This window comes from Odocoileus virginianus, unplaced genomic scaffold (assembly GCF_023699985.2).
Source record: "Odocoileus virginianus isolate 20LAN1187 ecotype Illinois unplaced genomic scaffold, Ovbor_1.2 Unplaced_Contig_26, whole genome shotgun sequence".
In the NCBI taxonomy this organism is placed as follows: Eukaryota; Metazoa; Chordata; class Mammalia; order Artiodactyla; family Cervidae; genus Odocoileus; species Odocoileus virginianus.
The window spans coordinates 1,125,397-1,143,596 of NW_027224343.1; the positions used below are offsets into that span (position 1 = coordinate 1,125,397).

Here is an 18,200-nt window from a genome sequence, read left to right on the forward strand (position 1 = left end):
GTGGGTCAGATCCACATGTTGTCCACCTTCTTCTTGCTCAATGTTACAGATCAATTATATCTTAATAAAGATGGAAAAATTAAAATTTCAAAACAGTTTTCTGAAGTGGTTGCAGCTTTTGTATCCCTACCAGATGTATAGGAGAGTTCTGACTGATCCACGTTCTCTCCACGTGGGGTTTGAACAGTCATTTTAGCTTTGGCCAACCCAATGGGGACAAGGTGGTATCCTGGGGAGAGGTATTTGTATGAACATTCTTCATTAAACTTCTGTTATCTTTATTTTTATTTTTTAAACCACATAAAATATTGATGTTCACTATGTTCCATTCAAAAATAACCTTATTGATGTATGACCTATGTAGAAAGTGCTGTACATGTTTAATGTATACAACTTCATGAGTTTTGAGATGAGCATACATCTGTGACACTATCACTCCAATCTATGTAGTAAACATATCTGTTACCTCCCAAAGATTCCTCCTGCTCTAAGGAGAGCTATGTTTTAGGAAATAAAAACTGTTAATACTTGACATTTAACTATTTGAGTATTTCAGAGTCATGTGTAGGCCTGCCCTTCTTACTATATACTCCCCCAGTCTGATCCTATCTTTGCCTTCAGCTACAATTACCATAGTTCTCTCAGTAACTATTATATATTATTGGTATTGTCTGCCTTACCTTTAGAGATTCAGTTCGTATCCCATCTCTGAGTTCTAGACTCTTATATTTAAGTTCTTAGCATAGGTTATAAAGCCTTTCACATTCTGGTAACAGTCCACCTCTTCAACCTCATCATGCTCTACTATTTTGAATTTTTATATATGATAATATTTTTCTAAATTATCTTTCTATGTGTGGTGGTTCACTTACATGTTGTTGATAAGGAAAACAAAGGAAAAGCAAAGAATGGCATGAATAAATCATTGTTTTATTGATAATGCATTTCACAAAATAAAAAACTCCAGACATGTAAGTGTCCCACATACCACCTAAGTTCAAACAAATGTGAGTGCCTAGGTGAAGAGTATATATGGCTTACAGTGTATATAATAGAGTATATGTAGTTTTTGAAGCAAGAGCTATGATATTTCAAGGTTAGTAGAAGATAGAGTGTAGAAGTAATCTTTTTTTATTAACTTATTTTAATTGGAAGCGAATTAGTTTGCAATATTGTGGTGGGTTTTGCCATACATTGACATGAATCAGCTCATCTTTTACAATATATTGAACATTTTGTGCAAAGAGGCGTTATCACGGGGAGATAGAGTCAGTTTACATGTGTTTGTAGAAGTAGAGAGATACACAGACGTAGCATTCATATTTCCACCAGTACATGCTCAGTGGTGGCTGTGAGATTGGAAAGGAAAATGAATACAAGGGAACCTTTTACACCAGCATTCAAGCTCCTGAAACAGATCTGTGTTTGTCCCCGCGTGTGGCCGCTGGCCAAGGACATCTAAGGGGAAGAGACTCGGCCACAGAAGAGGATGCTGTTGGTCTTGATGTGCTTGATGAGGAACAGGAAAGGGTGATTGCAGCGGAAGCTCTCATGAAACGGTGCTGATGTGACACCAACACTCACACCGGTAGCAGCTGCGGCCTCCGTGCCCTCCTCGGTCACCTCCACAAAGGACTTGTGGACGACCGTCGACACCACCAGATCACGTCTCCCAGTCATGCCCGAGAAGTCGGCAACCCTGCCATTGAAGGCGTCCACCATCCCCAGGGCTTTCAGTGTGGGTACGAGGTCATATCTCTCTTCCACTTTAAACCGAGGCAGGTATAAATCCACTTGTCTCTTCCCCATGTTCTGTGGGCTCGTCCACTCTATTAGGTTCTCAGCAGTGAGCTGGTCTTCAACCTGTAACAGTGGGAAGGGAGCAACTGTCAGGGTCCTCAGTGGTCATGGAGCCGCCTACCTCGGACTGAAGTGTATGGAAAACCTTTATGTTAACAGTGAACATGAATACAGGAGAGTCAGTATATTAGATTTTCTCTAAGGAGGAAAAAATAAGAGAGTCCTGAATATATATCATATGATCAAATAAATGTTTTTATATATTCATAACTTTGCTATTTTTATGTATGTATGCACACACATATATATGCATATATAGAAATGTCTATACAAATGTATAGATGTGTATGTATATGAACATGCACACATTAATGAAAGAGCATTCGTTTAATGTGAAAGTCATGTCTGACTCTTTTTATTACCCCATGGTCTGTATCCCTCTAGGCTCCTCTGTCCATGGGATTTCCAGGCAGAATACTGGAGTGGGTTGTCATTTCCTCCTCCAGTGGATCTTCCTGACCCAGGGATTGAACCCATGTCTCCTGTGTCTCCTGCACTGTAGGCAGATTCTTTACCATTGAGCCACAGGTATTTAAGATATTGATGCTATTTTTTTGTTGTTGTTCTATGCTGCCAGCCAGTATCACCAATCTATGACCAGCCCACACAAGCATTGTATCACTAGAAATTTAAGCAATAGCATGAAGCACTGTAAGTACCAGGTATTACCTTCTGCAGACCATCTACTTCATTGGGCAGCAGCACCATCATGCTTAGCTCTTCGCCTTTGTACGGGATTTCCAGGATCTTGGCTTGCACGTCCTCCAGTGACACGAAATTGAAATGATTGGTTTGTTTCATCATCTGCACAGATTTACTCGTATCCTGCAATAGATTCGTGTGCAAAAAGAATGCCAAGTGAGCATTAGTCCAAAAAAAAGATAATCTTATTGAGATACCAAACTCAGCCTCCTAAGAGATGATCTGGGAAATCTGTGTCTTAGAGATAAGAGTTTCTTCAAGGAATCCCACATAAATAAAGTTCAAAAAAGGACAAGAAAATAAGCCTTGACAAATTCTATCTTATATATGCAGTTATATATTAATTACTATGTATTTAAATTTCACAGTGCATGTGTAGCTACACTTTGTTATATACATAAATTACAGGCAATACCTTGTTCAGCCAAAATTTTTCCTCCACAGTACTTTCTTTGTTAAATTTCTGGTTCCACTGCCCTTTGAAATAGACGGCGTTCACCAGAACCAGAACAGTAGAGCTGTTGAGAGAGTCTTTAGGAAACAGGTCCTTGATTTTTTCTGCAAAGACAGAAAATCAAAGGTCTGTCATGAAAGGCATGAGTGGTTTGTCTGTCAGATGCTTTGAAAGTTACAAGCGATGATGAAGTATTCACACAAGTCAGCCCGCGAGGGACTCCATGTCCAGCGGTCCACCAGGTGAGGCTTTGCTCACGGCCCCGGCCTGATGGAGACAGCCCTGCTCCTGACTGGGAAGGTGTTCAGTCTGTGTGTGTGGGGACATCAGTCACCTCACAAGGAACCCTCATGAACTGATTTCTGATACGTAAGATGCCATGCTGTGCTGTCTCTTCAGTCATGTCCGACTGTGAGCCCACGGAGTGCACCCTGCCAGGCTCCTCTGTCCATGGGATTCTCTAGGCAGGAATACTGGAGTGGGTTGCCCCCCTCCAGGGGCTCTTCCTGACCCAGGAATTCTGGGTCATCAATTCTGACAATACCTTGTGCATCAGAACTGGTTTCAGCTGATCTTTACTGGTCAGTTTTCTTCCTTCCCTTTCCTCCCTTCCTGTTCCCTCAATAGCTTTGTCTCTTGTTTCCATTCCCTGTCTTCTTCTTCATTCTGCACATGGAGTTGCCGTAGGTTAAGCCTATACTTCGGAAGGGGGGTAGGATGTGGTTCATGGGATGGAGACATTGTCCAGCCCCCTCCCCAGGTGGGGAGGACACCTGTGACATCCTGTGGGAGGGGGACGTGGGCCAGGAGCCTCCTCCTGCAGGTGGTCATTTCTGCAAGAAGGATGGTTTAAAGGAGAGTGGCTTGTTTCCCAGTTAAGAAAGCAAAGGTGGACTCTGCACATTTTCTCTTAGGGATTATAATCCAGAAGTTAAGCCTTCAATTTAAAGAAAAACTTACAAATCAATCTGAAGTCTGAGTAGAGACTTGGGATCCACAAAGACACTGTCATCCAGACTCAGCTGTGCCTGCAGGGGGCTGGTCCTGGGAGCCCCCCGCCCGCTTCTCTCCTCACTGACGTGGACCGTCCACCCCCTGCAGGCCTCCCCACCCTCTGCAGTCTCATCTCACCCCGTTCCCGGCAGCCCAGTCAGGGTCCAGCACTGTGTTCACACACAGCGGGGACTCAGCAGTGACTTTAATGGGTGACTCTCTCATAACCTACCATTGGTTTGGCTCTCCACCCAGGAGTTAATCAGCTTTCGACTTTCCTCTGCAGCATTTTTAAAATCAGCAGATACCACACTGGCTAGATAAAATTTCTTAACGTTATCCATGTATTCCTATGACATGAGCAGGAAGAAAGGAGGAATGAAAAGTAATTTACCAGTAACTATGTTCTGTTCAGTTCGTTCAGTTCATTCGCTCAGTCGTGTCCGACTCTTTGTGACCCCATGCAACGCAGCACGCCATGCCTCCTTGTCCATCACCAACTCCTGGAGTTTACTCAAACTCATGTCCATCGAGTCGGTGATGCCATCCAGCCATCCCATCCTCTGTCATCCCCTTCTCCTCTTGCCCCCAATCCCTCCCAGCATCAGAGTCTTTTCCAATGAGTCAACTCTTCTTATGAGGTGGCCAAAGTATTGGAGTTTCAGCTTCAGCATCAGTACTTCCAATGAACACCCAAGGACTGATCTCCTTTAGAATGGACTGGTTGTAGGTATTCCCAAATTAAATTAAATGTGTTCAATCCTGATTAAGCAGAGTTCATAAGTCAATGCCTAGCCCCGCCCTCACTGGTGTGCTGTCAGCCTCTGGACACTCAGCGGGTGGGGTTGTGGTCGGGGAGCCTGGCGCCCCTGAGAGTAATGCCCCCGTGTGGGTCCCCAGGCTCCTCTGCACCCGCTCCCCTCCCCATTAGGAGATGAGGCCCGAGGAGCTGAGATGCAGACTAAAGGTGTGACAGACCAGGAAACTCACCTGGAGAAATGGAAACTCCTTTTCTCCATAGAGCCTGTTGGCGACACTCAGCTCATAGGCATCAGTGGATTTCTTTAATTCCGTCAGAAGCTTTTGAAAGTGATGATGAGCTTTTCCTGGCTTTTCAACCTTCAAACACCAAAAAGTGAGCTCATTGGATTCTCTGTCAATGTAAACTCTACACCCCCAGAGGTCTGTTAGATCCCTGTTAGAGGGTGGTATCCCCAGGGATGATGGTTGTTGTTATTTCCCCTAATTGGTGTGTGTTACTGGCGATAGCCTTCCTAATTTCATAGTCAGTCTTCTAGGTGATTCCCTCTTCCTGCTCAAACACATTCCACTCTTCTCTCCTTTGAACTACCCACGCAGCACCATCCCTCCACTGCACTGTGTCTGAGTTGTCTGCAATGGTTAGGGTGAACTTCTCAGCTACACTTAAGCTTCTTGAGGGCCAGACCCACAGTGCGTTTCTAACAGTCATCAACTGTGTGAGAAAGGAAATCTGTATGCTGTCCGAGGTTACGACATGAAGACCTGTTATGCTCCTGGTGGGATTGTCTTCTAAGACCCGTTGACTCTGACCTACATATCCTCACACTGACGGTCACACTTCTCAGTGTAGGAGCAGTGTGTGCCAGGGACACTGCTAGCAGCTGTACGCCAGTATCTCTAAGTCTTTAGTTGAATTCACATGATAACAAGAGAGTGCAGAGAGCTAAGTGACTTCTCCAAGGAGCCAGAGCCAGCTTTTCAACTCAGGCTTGTCTCAATCCAGAACCTTAAACTTGCTACCTAAGAGTTTTGTACTAGTCCATAAAAATAGCTCTCAGTTAATCACTTTCCATAATATATTTTGATGCCTACCTATTGGTCTTAATAATATGAACTAACATCGTGATTTAATATCCAATAATAAAATTAATATTATGAGTTAATTAATACTATCCAATGTTAGAAACATGTTATATAAATACTGTAATCACTATTTTTCTATAATAATAATAATAATAATAAAATACATAATGTATATCAGAGTTTTCATTTTCCTGGCACTGCCATTCTGTTTCACATGGATTTGCATGTATTGCAGCAGACATTTTATGGTCCCCAGTTAATTGGGATGACATCACTGTGGCTCAGAGCAGTTGTATTTTCCACATTTTTCCTTCCTGAACAGCAGAGCACAATTTGAAGCTCCTTTGGGTTTCAGAGCCCTTACTGTGAAGCACATGCTACTCTCCTCTCAGGATAACAAAGATGTGAAGTACATATGTAACATGAAATGAGCAACAACTCTGTCCACTGTATTTCACTTAAGATGTCCCCTAAAGATGGACTTTTCCCACTTTGTCTGAAATTCCCAGTTTAAACTATGACCCTGTTGGATACATGACCTTCTAAATCCAGTGCTCTGTGACTCACGCGATCATTTGTGGCTCCTCTTGTGTTCTCTGTGATTTTACTGAAGTGAAGGACCTGGAGGAGACAGATAGTGGGGCAAAGAAGTGTTACCCTATATATATCTGTGTGCATCACAGTCAATAAAAAAAGAAAGAAAAAAGTCAGGAAGAAGAAAGAAAATTCAAACCAAGTACCAAACCAAACAAAAAAACCCAAACCATAGGGAACAAAGAAAAGAAGAAAGAAATATTTAGTGCAAACACTTGCCTCTTAAAAAACACAATCTGTGTGTGGAAAACATAAAGCTGCTTGATCGCTATCCACCTTAGAGAATCATGTCTCGTTTTTCATTCATCATTGAGGAAACATGTGAAGATGTTTCCATGGGAGCATGGATTTTAGTCAGTGTCTCATTTCCAGTGAATTCTCCCATTAAAGCCTCACCTCTGGCTGTTGGGCGATTGTAGGGGGTCATCCCAGCCCCCAGAGGAAGTCCGGGCACAGGAAGGCGGTGGGGAGCCCTGCGGGAGAGTGTGTGCCCCTCCCTGTGCCCACCCAGTCGTGGGGCTGCTTGAGCTTCCCGTGGGACCCCCGGGGACAGCCAGACCTGTGGTCATCTGCACTCCAGCCAGCAGACAAACCATGCAAACCTGTGACGGAGAGGCAGCTGCCACCTACCTTCTGCATTTCTGATGCGGTGTTTTCTCGGGCCCCTAAGTAAGTCATGGCTAAGGCTGACGAGATACTGAAAGGGGACAGGAAGATGTTTTCCTTCTCTGATTTTCTGATCTGGTGGAACAGATCGATTGCAAGGTGGATGATTGCTTCACCGAGGGAACTCATGGTGGCCGGATGTGGTCTGGAAGTCCTGGAAGAGCATCGGATGCATTTTATAATCATTCTAGTGAAGGAAGACTAGTCTGTAATGAGAACTTCTAAAAGAAATGCCTTATGTGTGGGTTGTGGATTTCCGGCAACTAAGATTTTTCCTTTGTATACCTATAGTAATTAGAAGACTTTTGAAATTAGGAATACTGGAGTGGGTTGCTATGCCTTCCCTCAGGGGACCTTCCCCACCCAGGGACTGAACCCACATCTCTTACAGCTCCTAGAGTGGTAGACTTTCTCTCTTCCTACCACGGGTGCCACCTGGGAAGCCTTATTTATAGAAAATTTTTCTTAAATATAATAGAAACTTTATGTTATACATTTCATAATAAGGAGATGTACCTGTATCCATCTGATAATTAGATGACTATTGAAGAAAAATTTTCTAACAAATAACAGAGTATCTTCACTGTTCCTTCCTTAATGACTGTACAGAGTGGGTAAAAAATGCGTTATAACAGATGTGTTGTTGTTGTTGTTCAGTTGCTAAGTAGTGTCCAACTCTTTCCACTCCATGGACAAGCTCCTCTTTCCTCCACTCCCTCCCAGAGTTTGTTCAAATTCATATTCATTGAGTCTGTGATGCTGTAGAACCATCCCATCCTCTGCTGCCCCCTTTTCTTTTTCCTTTCAATTTTTCCCAGCCTCCACGTCTTTCCCACTGAGTTTATAACAGATTCAAAGGCAAAACTGATGTGGTAACATCCAGCCATTTCCCATCAGGTATCTCCCTGCCTTACTTGAAGGATCTGTGGATGCTGGACAGCCTACCCCTGATACACGTGCTCCCATAGGAGTGTGGGTTTTCTTTTAGAAAGAAGTAAATTACCTATGGATTAAATCAGGAGAAAAAGTTCTTTTACTCTGGCAGAATAAGTAAAATACCATCATACCAAATGAGATATTTAATACATGCATGATAAAACATCACATTCATTATAATTTTCAGAAAGGATTCCTGTAGGTACGCAGAGCTGCTAGAAGCACTTACCTGTGTTCCTGGAGGAAGCAGAGGTGGTGTGCCGGGCGTGATCAGCCCTGAATATATAGCTCTACCAGCCGCCTCCCATGCCTCAAAGCAGCTGGTATTTCAAATAGATCAACTCTTGATTTCTTCACCAGGTATCTTCAACTTCATGAGCAAGAAGTCTCTATGAAGAAAGACAAGGTTATTGACCAACTCCTGTACGTCGTTTCCTTCTGCAGAAGAAATTGTGACCTACCATCCCTGGCTCATGTGAAATGCATGTATGTGCCTTTCTGACAGCAATGATGGTACACTTATGTTTCAACTTCTTCACATGCCCTTAGCAACTAGGCCCAGCCAGAAATGACCCTTAAAAATCTTTCTTCTCTTGTTAATTCATGTTGACTCCTATTTAAGACCACTTCTAACACAAACAATTGAAAAGCTGCCATTGTTTGAAGTTCTGAAAAGGCTTGTTTCTTTAAAAAAATTCTGTATACCCGGGAAAATAGCTCAATGTCTCAGTTTAAGAGGGATTGGCAAAGTGTGTCAGCTGTAGGTGGAGACCAGGTATGAGTTGCCTCCCCTCGAGGTTGGACCCTGGCGCGGCTCTCCCCGTGACCCCATTGTCCTTGCAGTTAATCCCAGCTGTACCCTGATTTCTGTGGTCAGAGGGCAGCTCATTCACTTGCTCTCAGTGAGAACAAGGGATACAAATGGGACCCATTTTAAGGGTAGTTTTCTAATGTTTTAGTATGAAGATTTCTCAGAAAAGTAAATAGCTTGAGCTCCAGAATTATAACATTCTCAATCATCCTGATCTGCAGCACACCCACTTCTGATCATGACCAGAACAACAAAGTCAAATGTCTGTAAGGAAAAAAAAAGAAAAAAATGTGTTCTTTGAATGGCATGGTTGAGTCTCATCACTGCAGTCTCATCTCTTCAAGCATCTGGTGTTCCTGTAATAGAATAATATTAAAAACTACTGACTATTTACTGAGGGGGTTTTGTACTCACCCATTTTCTGCTTTAACACCATATTTATGTTGGTGAGTTTGTTTCCCCCATTTCACAGATAACAGAAATGAGCCACAGAGTGACTGAACAGAAGCCCAGGTGTCTAAGAGGGTGAATTGCCCAGGTGAGCTCTCCAGGCAGGTAGCTGGTTCCAGGAGGCTGCGTGTGTATCCACTTCCCACAGGGAGGTGTAGACAGACTCTGGGCCTTTACCGACAAATCTCCTTGTGTTTGGATGAAAAGAACCTGTGTCCTCTGTCCTTTCAGAAGAGATCATATTCTCCCACAAAATCTGAAGGCGTGGGAACGGGTCCCTAAATTCTCCTCCAGGGACGCCATAGTCATTACGGAGGAAGGCAGGGTATCAGACACTATTTGAGGGTTGTGTAAAATTTAGCAATTTCATTGTGGACGTGTGTTTTAATTTCTTAGTCGTATACTTAAGAACGTAATGTGTGGGTCAACCGTAAGTTTACATTTGATCGATTGATTAGTCGATTTTACTCTATGATTGATTTAGAAGAACTGCCAGACTGCCTTCCCCAGCAGCTCACCGTTTTGCTTTCCCACCAGGCTAGGAGAAAGCTCGCGTGTGTGAGCGGCCAATTCTCTCCTCACCCCGCACTCAGTACGGAGCTTGGTCGGAGTCTGCAGTCCCAGCACGTCACTCACTCACAGGAAGACCCGCCCACCCCAGGGTCCCGGAAGCACAGGGATGGAGACACGAGCTGGGGGAAGGGGAGGCCTGGGTGTCTAAACCGCAGAGACGGTTCCTGAGCTCAGCCCTGCTGCTCTTAGGCCTCCTCCTGGTTACGTGTGTCCTGACCCCCGGACACTGGCGGTCAGAGACCCCTGAGCTGAGACGGGTGGGCCGAGCGGGGGTGGAGTCTGCTGGAGTCTGATGGGGGAGCTGAGTCTAAAGAAGCAGGAAAGAGCAGGAGAGAAGACCCAGGGTGAAAAACGACAGACACGAGGAATGAGAGCGCCCAGTCAAGGCTGCGTCACGGGCGCTGCCAGAGAACGGGAGGGCCCCGGGGCCGGAGCAGGGTGGACGTCTTCGGGCTCAAAGAGAAAGGCCTCTGAGCCCAGAGACAGAAGCAAGGAGCCCCGGCTGGGCCTGGAGGAAGCCCAGGGGACAGAGCAGGAGACGAGGACTCAAGGGAACCACTGACTGAGCGGATTCCTCCTGTGACTGAGTTACCGAGGCTGGTGGTGCAGAGGCTGGCTTTGAGGGAAAGGCACTAACTGATGAAGATCAAGATTTTGTTTTGGAGGAGGAAATGGCAACCCACTCCAGTATTCTTGCCTGGGAGATCCCATGGATGGAGGAGTCTGTCGGGCAACAGTCAGTTCAGAGGGTGGCAAAGGGTGGGACACGACTGGGCATATATGCAAAACAGAATTTTGCTTAAATTTATAATGAACTTGGTTAGTTCAAACAAGAAACCATATCACAGCTTTCTCCCCCTCCTTTTGAAAAGTGCTCCCGGCATGTATTAGACAAGGTGAAGACACGGTGATGTCACACAGTCACAGGACACTCAGCAATTCTTAGACCATTTTGCAAGTCAGTACTTGCCAACCTGTCTTTGGGTATTTTCTAAATTTACCAACATCATTGGCATCATGAATCCCAGAATCCAGTAAAACAGAGAGGAAATGACATGTCCGGGAACCACCCCGCTGTCTCTAATGCCTGTGTAGGCAGCTCCAAAATAGCTCCTCTGTTTTCTTACTGTTTTCTTCCTTCCTTGTGAAGGGCGTGAAGACTCATCAGCTTTACTGAGGTGCATATCTTAGGGAGCATTTTATCTCTTCTTACTACGCACATGGTTATACCCATCTGCAGGTAAATTGGTTACTTGAGAATGTCTTTGAAGCTTTCAATAATAGGATATCTGCCAATTACTGTTTTAATATTCCCTACAGATACAAATCTGTACAATGTAAATAGCTCTGAACAGGATGAGACAGATATACCTTAATTTCCCTTAGTTGGGGAATGGTCTTGTCTGTAGGTGTGTCATGGAAGACTGAGACAGTTCATTCATCACTACCCGTCTCCCCATTCCTATGCCTCCAGTTCCACTCAGGACAGTCATCCTACTGTATGCTTAGCGCCATCCAACCCTCTCTCATAACTACTGTCTCTAGAACCATTTCTACAACCCTTCCTTTCAGCAGTTTTCGACTGACATTTAACATTCCAGTTATTTTGCGTGTGTTTGCTTAAGTCACTTCAGTCGTTTTCTACTCTTTGCAACCCCATGGACTGTAGCCCACCAGGCTCCTCCATCCATGGGATTCTCCAGGCAAGAATACTGGAGTGGGTTGCCACATGCCTTCCTCCAGGGGATCTTCCCAACCCAGGGATTGAACCCGTGTCTCTTATGTCTCCTGTGTTGGCAGGCAGGTTCTTTACCACCAGTTCCAACTGGGAAGCCCCTTGAATTGATTAATGTTATATATTAAGGAAGGACTGAGTAAGTCCTTAGTAACAATTTTATTTTATAACTTCTTATCATATCAGAAAAATCACACTGCCTCCCAGATTTGCTTTTATGGGTCTCTTAATTTTTTGGTAGAATGAAGAAAGAGAGAGCCTTTGCTTCGTGCATCAGCTAGAAGCCACTGACTCATGGCCTCTTTCATTTGAAGGAAGACTCTTGATTCCATTTGAATGTAGGGGTGATCACATAATGTGTTTGATTATCTATTTTTAAAATTTCTTAATGATTCATTTTTCATTCATTGAGTTCTTAGTTGTGTTCTATGACTTACTACTGAGCTTAGTGAAGGATCTCTATCACAGTGCTAGAAGCAGGGACTTAATGAGAAGGGAGGTTTGCCAAGGATCCTTTACATTTGGTGACAACTGACTTCCTAAGCCTCATCCTCTGAGACAAACTCTGAGACCATGATAGCACCATCCATTCCCCACCTCGTGACTTCTGCCACCAGCCTCTGTGTTCGCTTAAATGATTCTGGCTTTAGCACATATCTCACCAGGACTGCCAGGGACAGCTGTCATCAGCACCTTCAGTTTCTCAAGTGATCCAGGCAAGATAACATCAACTCCCATAGACTCCAGGAAATATCTATTATTGCACAAGAAACGCCTGACTGTAACTCATTCCAGTGATTTCCTCCCTGCATTTGACCACTTGACAAAGCATCCTAATTACCTGTACTTCAGGTAAAGATTTTTTCCTGAAATTCAGGGCATTTCATTGAATGTTGATTTACAATGTTGCTTTGATGAGGTTCATGTCCTTCTTTGAATGTATTTTTAATTGCTGAAGTGGTTGATTTTTTGCTCTAGTAAACTATTGTGACTTAACAGCTTAGGCTGGAGTGTGAGACGGGACTTCTCCTCTGCTCTCGAGGCACTGTGTTAGGTTCCTAAGACCTCTGTCCTGAGCTGCCCACACTGAGGTTTAAAAACACCGGTGTTTGTTCTCTCCCACTCCTGAAGGCTTGAGGTGTAAAATCTCTGTTCTCAGGACTACACTTCCTCGGGAGGCTCTCGGGGAGAATTCTCTTTACCTTTTCTACCTCCTGGTGGTTCCTAGAGTTTCTGGGCTTGTGCCTCCGTCTCCACATGACTGTCTTCTCTGTGTCTCTTCTCTTCATATAAGTGTCCAGTGATTGGATTAGGACCCAGCTTGAATCAATACAATCTTATGTTAACTAGTTATGTCTATGATCTATTTACAAATAAGGTCACACTCTGGAATTAGAAATAAATTGGGGGGACGGGCAGAGGAAGTTCTCTTCATTCTGGTACAATCAGCAGTCCCATCAGCCAAACTGAACACTTGTAAGAGTTTGGAGAGAAGCCGTGGCAGTATTTTTCCATGAGTACGAGACATTTATCTGTATCCATGCAATCCTGAACCAGCCTGTGCAGCGCGGACACTGAGAGGTCCACCGACACGAGGCCATCCTCTTGGCGACTCCCTTGGAGCAGCGGGCCGGGCGGCGGCGTTGGAGCGGACGCGGCGCTGGGCGGCGGGGCGCGCAGGAGGCGGGCTCAGCAGCCTCGCAGGGCCGGCCTGAGGGTGAGGGTGGCTGTGTCCTGGCTCCTGCGGTGCTTCTCCTCCCAGAACCCAGAGGGGTGAGGGAGAGATGCACTCTGGCTTGTTCTTGGTTTCGGGGCCACTTCTCATGGCAGCAGTTCAGAGCCCCAGGAGGTGAAATCCTAGTTTCAAGGGTGGAGATGGAGGGCAGCATGGGAAATTGGCTGCTGCGGGAGTGGCTTTTCCTGAGGCCTTCCCAGAAGTTAGTTCCAAATCTGGAGTGTGTTTAATGGTGGAGCCCTGCTAACCGAGCTCCCTTGTTTAGATGCTGTGTGTGTTTGGTGAGACAGAGAGACAGAGCGTGTAGGGAGGCAGGGAGAGGAAAAGAGGGAGAAAGAGGGAGAGAGGTGGAAGGGAGGGCAGTGCCGAGGGAGGCGGAGAGACTGAGGCCCCTGCAGCATGTGTGGGTCCTGGAATCGTCACAGCTGAGTGCTTGAGGCTGGAAGGCTGCCCCCAGCACACACACCTCAGTGCAAGCTTCGAGGTGCCTCTGGAGGCATTATTTTTGTATGAAGCTTCAATATCTCAAAGGCCTGTGTTCTGTCTCAAAACTTAGCTATCTGAGAATCTCCTGTGTTCCCAGGGGCAGGTTTCCCAACCTGCCAACATTTCACAAAAGAACAGTGACCTTGTTGCCTCCCTCAGATCTTCCTGATGAGAAATGCTGGGGAGCAACAAAGACAGAACTCATTTACTGATGGATCGAGACGCACAGGCCCACTCAGAGGGCTCTTCTTCCCTGTCTCTTACAGATTCCTGTAAGCTGTGAAGAGTGCAGCTTCAGAAGGATAGTACTTTAGCTCAGAATGACTTGTTCTGAATTAAAAACATACATAAGAGAAATGCTTTCAATTTTTCACCATTGAGGGTAATGCTTGTTGTGGGTTTGTCATATATACCTTTTATTATGTTGAGGTATGTTCCTTCTATTCCTGCCTTCTGGAGAGTTTTAATCATAAATGGATGTTGAATTTTGTCAAAGGCTTTTCTGCATCTATTGAGATAATCATATGGTTTTTATCTTTCAATTTGTTAATGTGGTGTATTACATTGATTGATTTGCGGATATTAAAGAATCCTTGCATTCCTGGAATAAAGCCCACTTGGTCATGATGTGTGATTTTTTTTAATATGTTGTTGGATTCTGTTTGCTAGAATTTTGTTAAGGATTTTTCATCTATGTTCATCAGTGATATTGGCCTGTAGTTTTTTTTTTTTTTGTGGCATCTTTGTCTGGTTTTGGAATTAGGGTGATGGTGGCCTCATAGAATGAGTTTGGAAGTTTGACTTCTGCAATTTTCTGGAAGATTTTGAGTAGGATAGGTGTTAGCTCTTCTCTAAATTTTTGGTAGAATTCAGCTGTGAAGCCATCTGGTCCTGGGCTTTTGTTTGCTGGAAGATCTCTGATTAGAGTTTTGATTTCCTTGCTTGTGATGGGTCTGTTAGAATCTTCTATTTCTTTCTGGTTCAGTTTTGGAAAGTTATACTTTTCTAAGAATTTGTCCGTTTCTTCCAAGTTGTCCATTTTATTGGCATAGAGCTGCTGGTAGTAGTCTCTTATGATCCTTTGTATTTCAGTGTTGTCTGTTGTGATCTCTCCATTTTCGTTTCTAATTTTTGTTAATTTGGTTCTTCTCCCTTTGTTTCTTAATGAGTCTTGCTAACGGTTTGTCAATTTTGTTTATTTTTTTAAAAAACCAGCTTTTAGCTTTGTTGATTTTTGCTATGGTCTCTTTAGTTTCTTTTGCATTTATTTCTGCCCTAATTTTTAAGATTTCTTTCCTTCTACTAATCCTGGCTTCTTCATTTTTTCCTTCTCTAGTTGCTTTAAGTGTAGAGTTAGGTTATTTACTTGACTTTTTTCTTGTTTCTTGAGGTAAGCCTGTAATGCTATGAACCTTCCCCTTAGCACTGCTTTTACAGTGTCCCATAGGTTTTGGGTTGTTGTGTTTTCATTTTCATTCATTTCTATGCATATTTTGATTTCTTCTATGATTTGTTGGTTATTCAGAAGCGTGTTATTTAGCCTCCATATGTTTGAATTTTTAATAATTTTTTTTCCTGTAATTGAGATCTAATCTTACTGCACTGTGGTCAGAAAAGATGACTGGAATGATTTCAATTTTTTTGAATTTCCCAAGGCTAGATTTATGGCCCAGGATGTGATCTATTCTGGAGAAGGTTCTGTGTGCACTTGAGAAAAAGGTGAAATTGATTGTGTTGGGGTCAATTTAAAATCAGGAACAAGACAAGGGTGCCCATTCTCACCACTACTATTCAACATAGTTTTGGAAGTTTTGGCCACAGCAATCAGAGCAGAAAAAGAAGTAAAAGGAATCCAGATAGGAAAAGAAGAAGTGAAACTCTTGCTGTTTGCAGATGACATGATCCTCTACATAGAAAACCCTAAAGACTCTACCAGAAAATTACTAGAGCTAATCAACAAATATAGTAAAGTTGCAGGATATAAAATTAACACACAGAAATCCCTTGCATTCCTATACACTAACAATGAGAAAACAGAAAGAGAAATTAAGGAAACAATACCATTCACCATTGCAACAAAAAGAGTAAAATATTTAGGAGTATATCTACCTAAAGAAACAAAAGACCTATACATAGAAAACTGTAAAACACTGATGAAAGAAATCAAAGAGGACACAAACAGATGGAGAAACATACTGTGTTTGTGGATTGGAAGAATCAATATTGTCAAAATGATTGTACTACCCAAAGCAATCTATAGATTCAATGCAATCCCCTATCAAGCTACCAACGATATTTTTCACAGAACTAGAACAAATAATTTCACAATTTGTATGGAAATACAAAAAACCTCGAATAGCCAAAGTAATCTTGAGAAAGAAGAATGGAACTGGAGGAATCAACCTGCCTGACTTCAGACTATACTACAAAGCCACAGTCATCAAGGCAGTATGGTACTGGCACAAAGACAGAAATATAGATCAATGGAACAGAATAGAAAGCCCAGAGATAAATCCACGCACCTATGGACACCTTATCTTTGACAAAGGAGGCAAGAATATACAATGGAAAAAAGACAACCTCTTTAACAAGTGGTGCTGGGAAAACTGGTCAACCACTTGTAAAAGAATGAAACTAGAACACTTTCTAACACCATACACAAAAATAAACTCAAAATTGATTAAAGATTTAAATGTAAGACCAGAAACTATAAAACTCCTAGAGGAGAACATAGGCAAAACACTCTCTGACATAAATCACAGCAGGATCCTCTATGACCCACCTCCCAGAATATTGGAAATAAAAGCAAAAATAAACAAATGGGAGCTAATTAAACTTAAAAGCTTTTGCACAACAAAGGAAACTATAAGCAAGGTGAAAAGACAGCCCTCAGATTGGGAGAAAATAATGGCAAATGAAGCAACAGACAAAGGATTAATCTCAAAAATATACAAGCAACTCCTGCAGCTCAATTCCAAAAAAATAAATGACCCAATCAAAAAATGGGCCTAAGATCTAAACATATATTTCTCCAAAGAAGACATACAGATGGCTAACAAACACATGAAAAGATGCTCAACATCACTCGTTATCAGAGAAATGCAAATCAAAACCACAATGAGGTACCATTACACACCAGTCAGGATGGCTGCTATCCAAAAGTCTACAAGCAATAAATGCTGGAGAGGGTGGGGAGAAAAGGGAATCCTCTTACACTGTTGGTGGGAATGCAAACTAGTACAGCCACTATGGAGAACAGTGTGGAGCTTTCTTAAAAAACTGGAAATAGAACTGCCATATGAGCCAGCAATCCCACTTCTGGGCATACACACTGAGGAAACCAGATCTGAAAGAGACACGTGTACCCCAGTGTTCCGTCGCAGCACTGTTTATAATAGCCAGGACATGGAAGCAACCTAGATGCCCATCAGCAGACGAATGGATAGGAAGCTGTGGTACATATACACCATGGAATATTACTCAGCCATTAAAAAGAATTCATTTGAATCAGTTCTAATGAGATGGATGAAACTGGAGCCCATTATACAGAGTGAAGTAAGCCAGAAAGATAAAGACCAATGCAGTATACTAATGTATATATATGGAATTTAGAAAGATGGTAACGGTAACCCTATATGCAAAACAGAAAAAGAGACACAGATGCACAGAACAGACTTTTGAACTGTGTGGGAGAACACGAGGGTGGGATGTTTCGAGAGAACAGCATCGAAACATGTACATTATCTAGGGTGAAACAGATCACCAGCCCAGGTTCGGATGCATGAGACAAGTGCTCAGGGCTGGTGCACTGGGAAGACCCAGAGGGATCAGGTGGAGAGGGAGGTGGGAGGGGGGATCAGGATGGGGAATACATGTAAATCCATGGCTGATTCATGTCAATGTATGACAAAAACCACTACAATATTGTAAAGTAATTAGCCTCCAACTAATAAAAATAAATGGAAAAAAACCCAAAAACATACATAAGATAAGGCAAGGTGACAGAAGGAGTAATGATAACTTTTTACTAATAACATAATGTCTCTAATCTTTAACTATTTTCAGATTGGGTTCTTTTGGAGACCCAACCAGAGGAACATCTGGATATCTACTGAAACTAAATGTGATATTTCTACCTATGAGTTTACAGTGGACACGTTCTTCTGTTATTCCTGATACTTATCAGACACAAGGAAATAGCAAAACTCTGGAGTGTTTAATGGTTATATCATTTTAAGATACGTTGGGTTAAACCCATGAATGAAACTTATAAAATTTCTTGCCAATACAGTGTATAGTATTCAATTAATATATAAGCTTATGTTATTAATCTGATCATAATTATCTTCTCTTGTGAAGG

At 43.0% G+C, this 18,200-nt stretch overlaps 1 protein-coding gene and 1 long non-coding RNA gene across 2 annotated transcripts in view; one reads left to right on the forward strand and one right to left on the reverse strand.

The window, feature by feature from the left end:
• The window catches only part of LOC110145360 (uncharacterized), a 29,002-nt gene extending 20,308 nt beyond the window's left edge, over positions 1–8,694 (forward strand). The window contains exon 3 of the long non-coding RNA XR_002316184.2: positions 8,411–8,694. This is a non-coding gene — a long non-coding RNA (uncharacterized lncRNA). The remainder of the gene's footprint in view (positions 1–8,410) is intronic.
• Positions 1,299–7,243, reverse strand: LOC110145359 (serpin B3-like). Its single transcript, XM_020905603.2, has 7 exons — positions 7,079–7,243; positions 6,422–6,475; positions 5,000–5,128; positions 4,242–4,359; positions 2,978–3,120; positions 2,530–2,685; positions 1,299–1,863 (listed from the first exon to the last, which is right to left on the reverse strand). The coding sequence occupies exons 1-7, from the start codon at positions 7,241–7,243 to the stop codon at positions 1,459–1,461; spliced, it is 1,170 nt and encodes a 389-aa protein (XP_020761262.2). The 3' UTR covers positions 1,299–1,458.
• Positions 8,695–18,200: the final 9,506 nt, after the last annotated feature.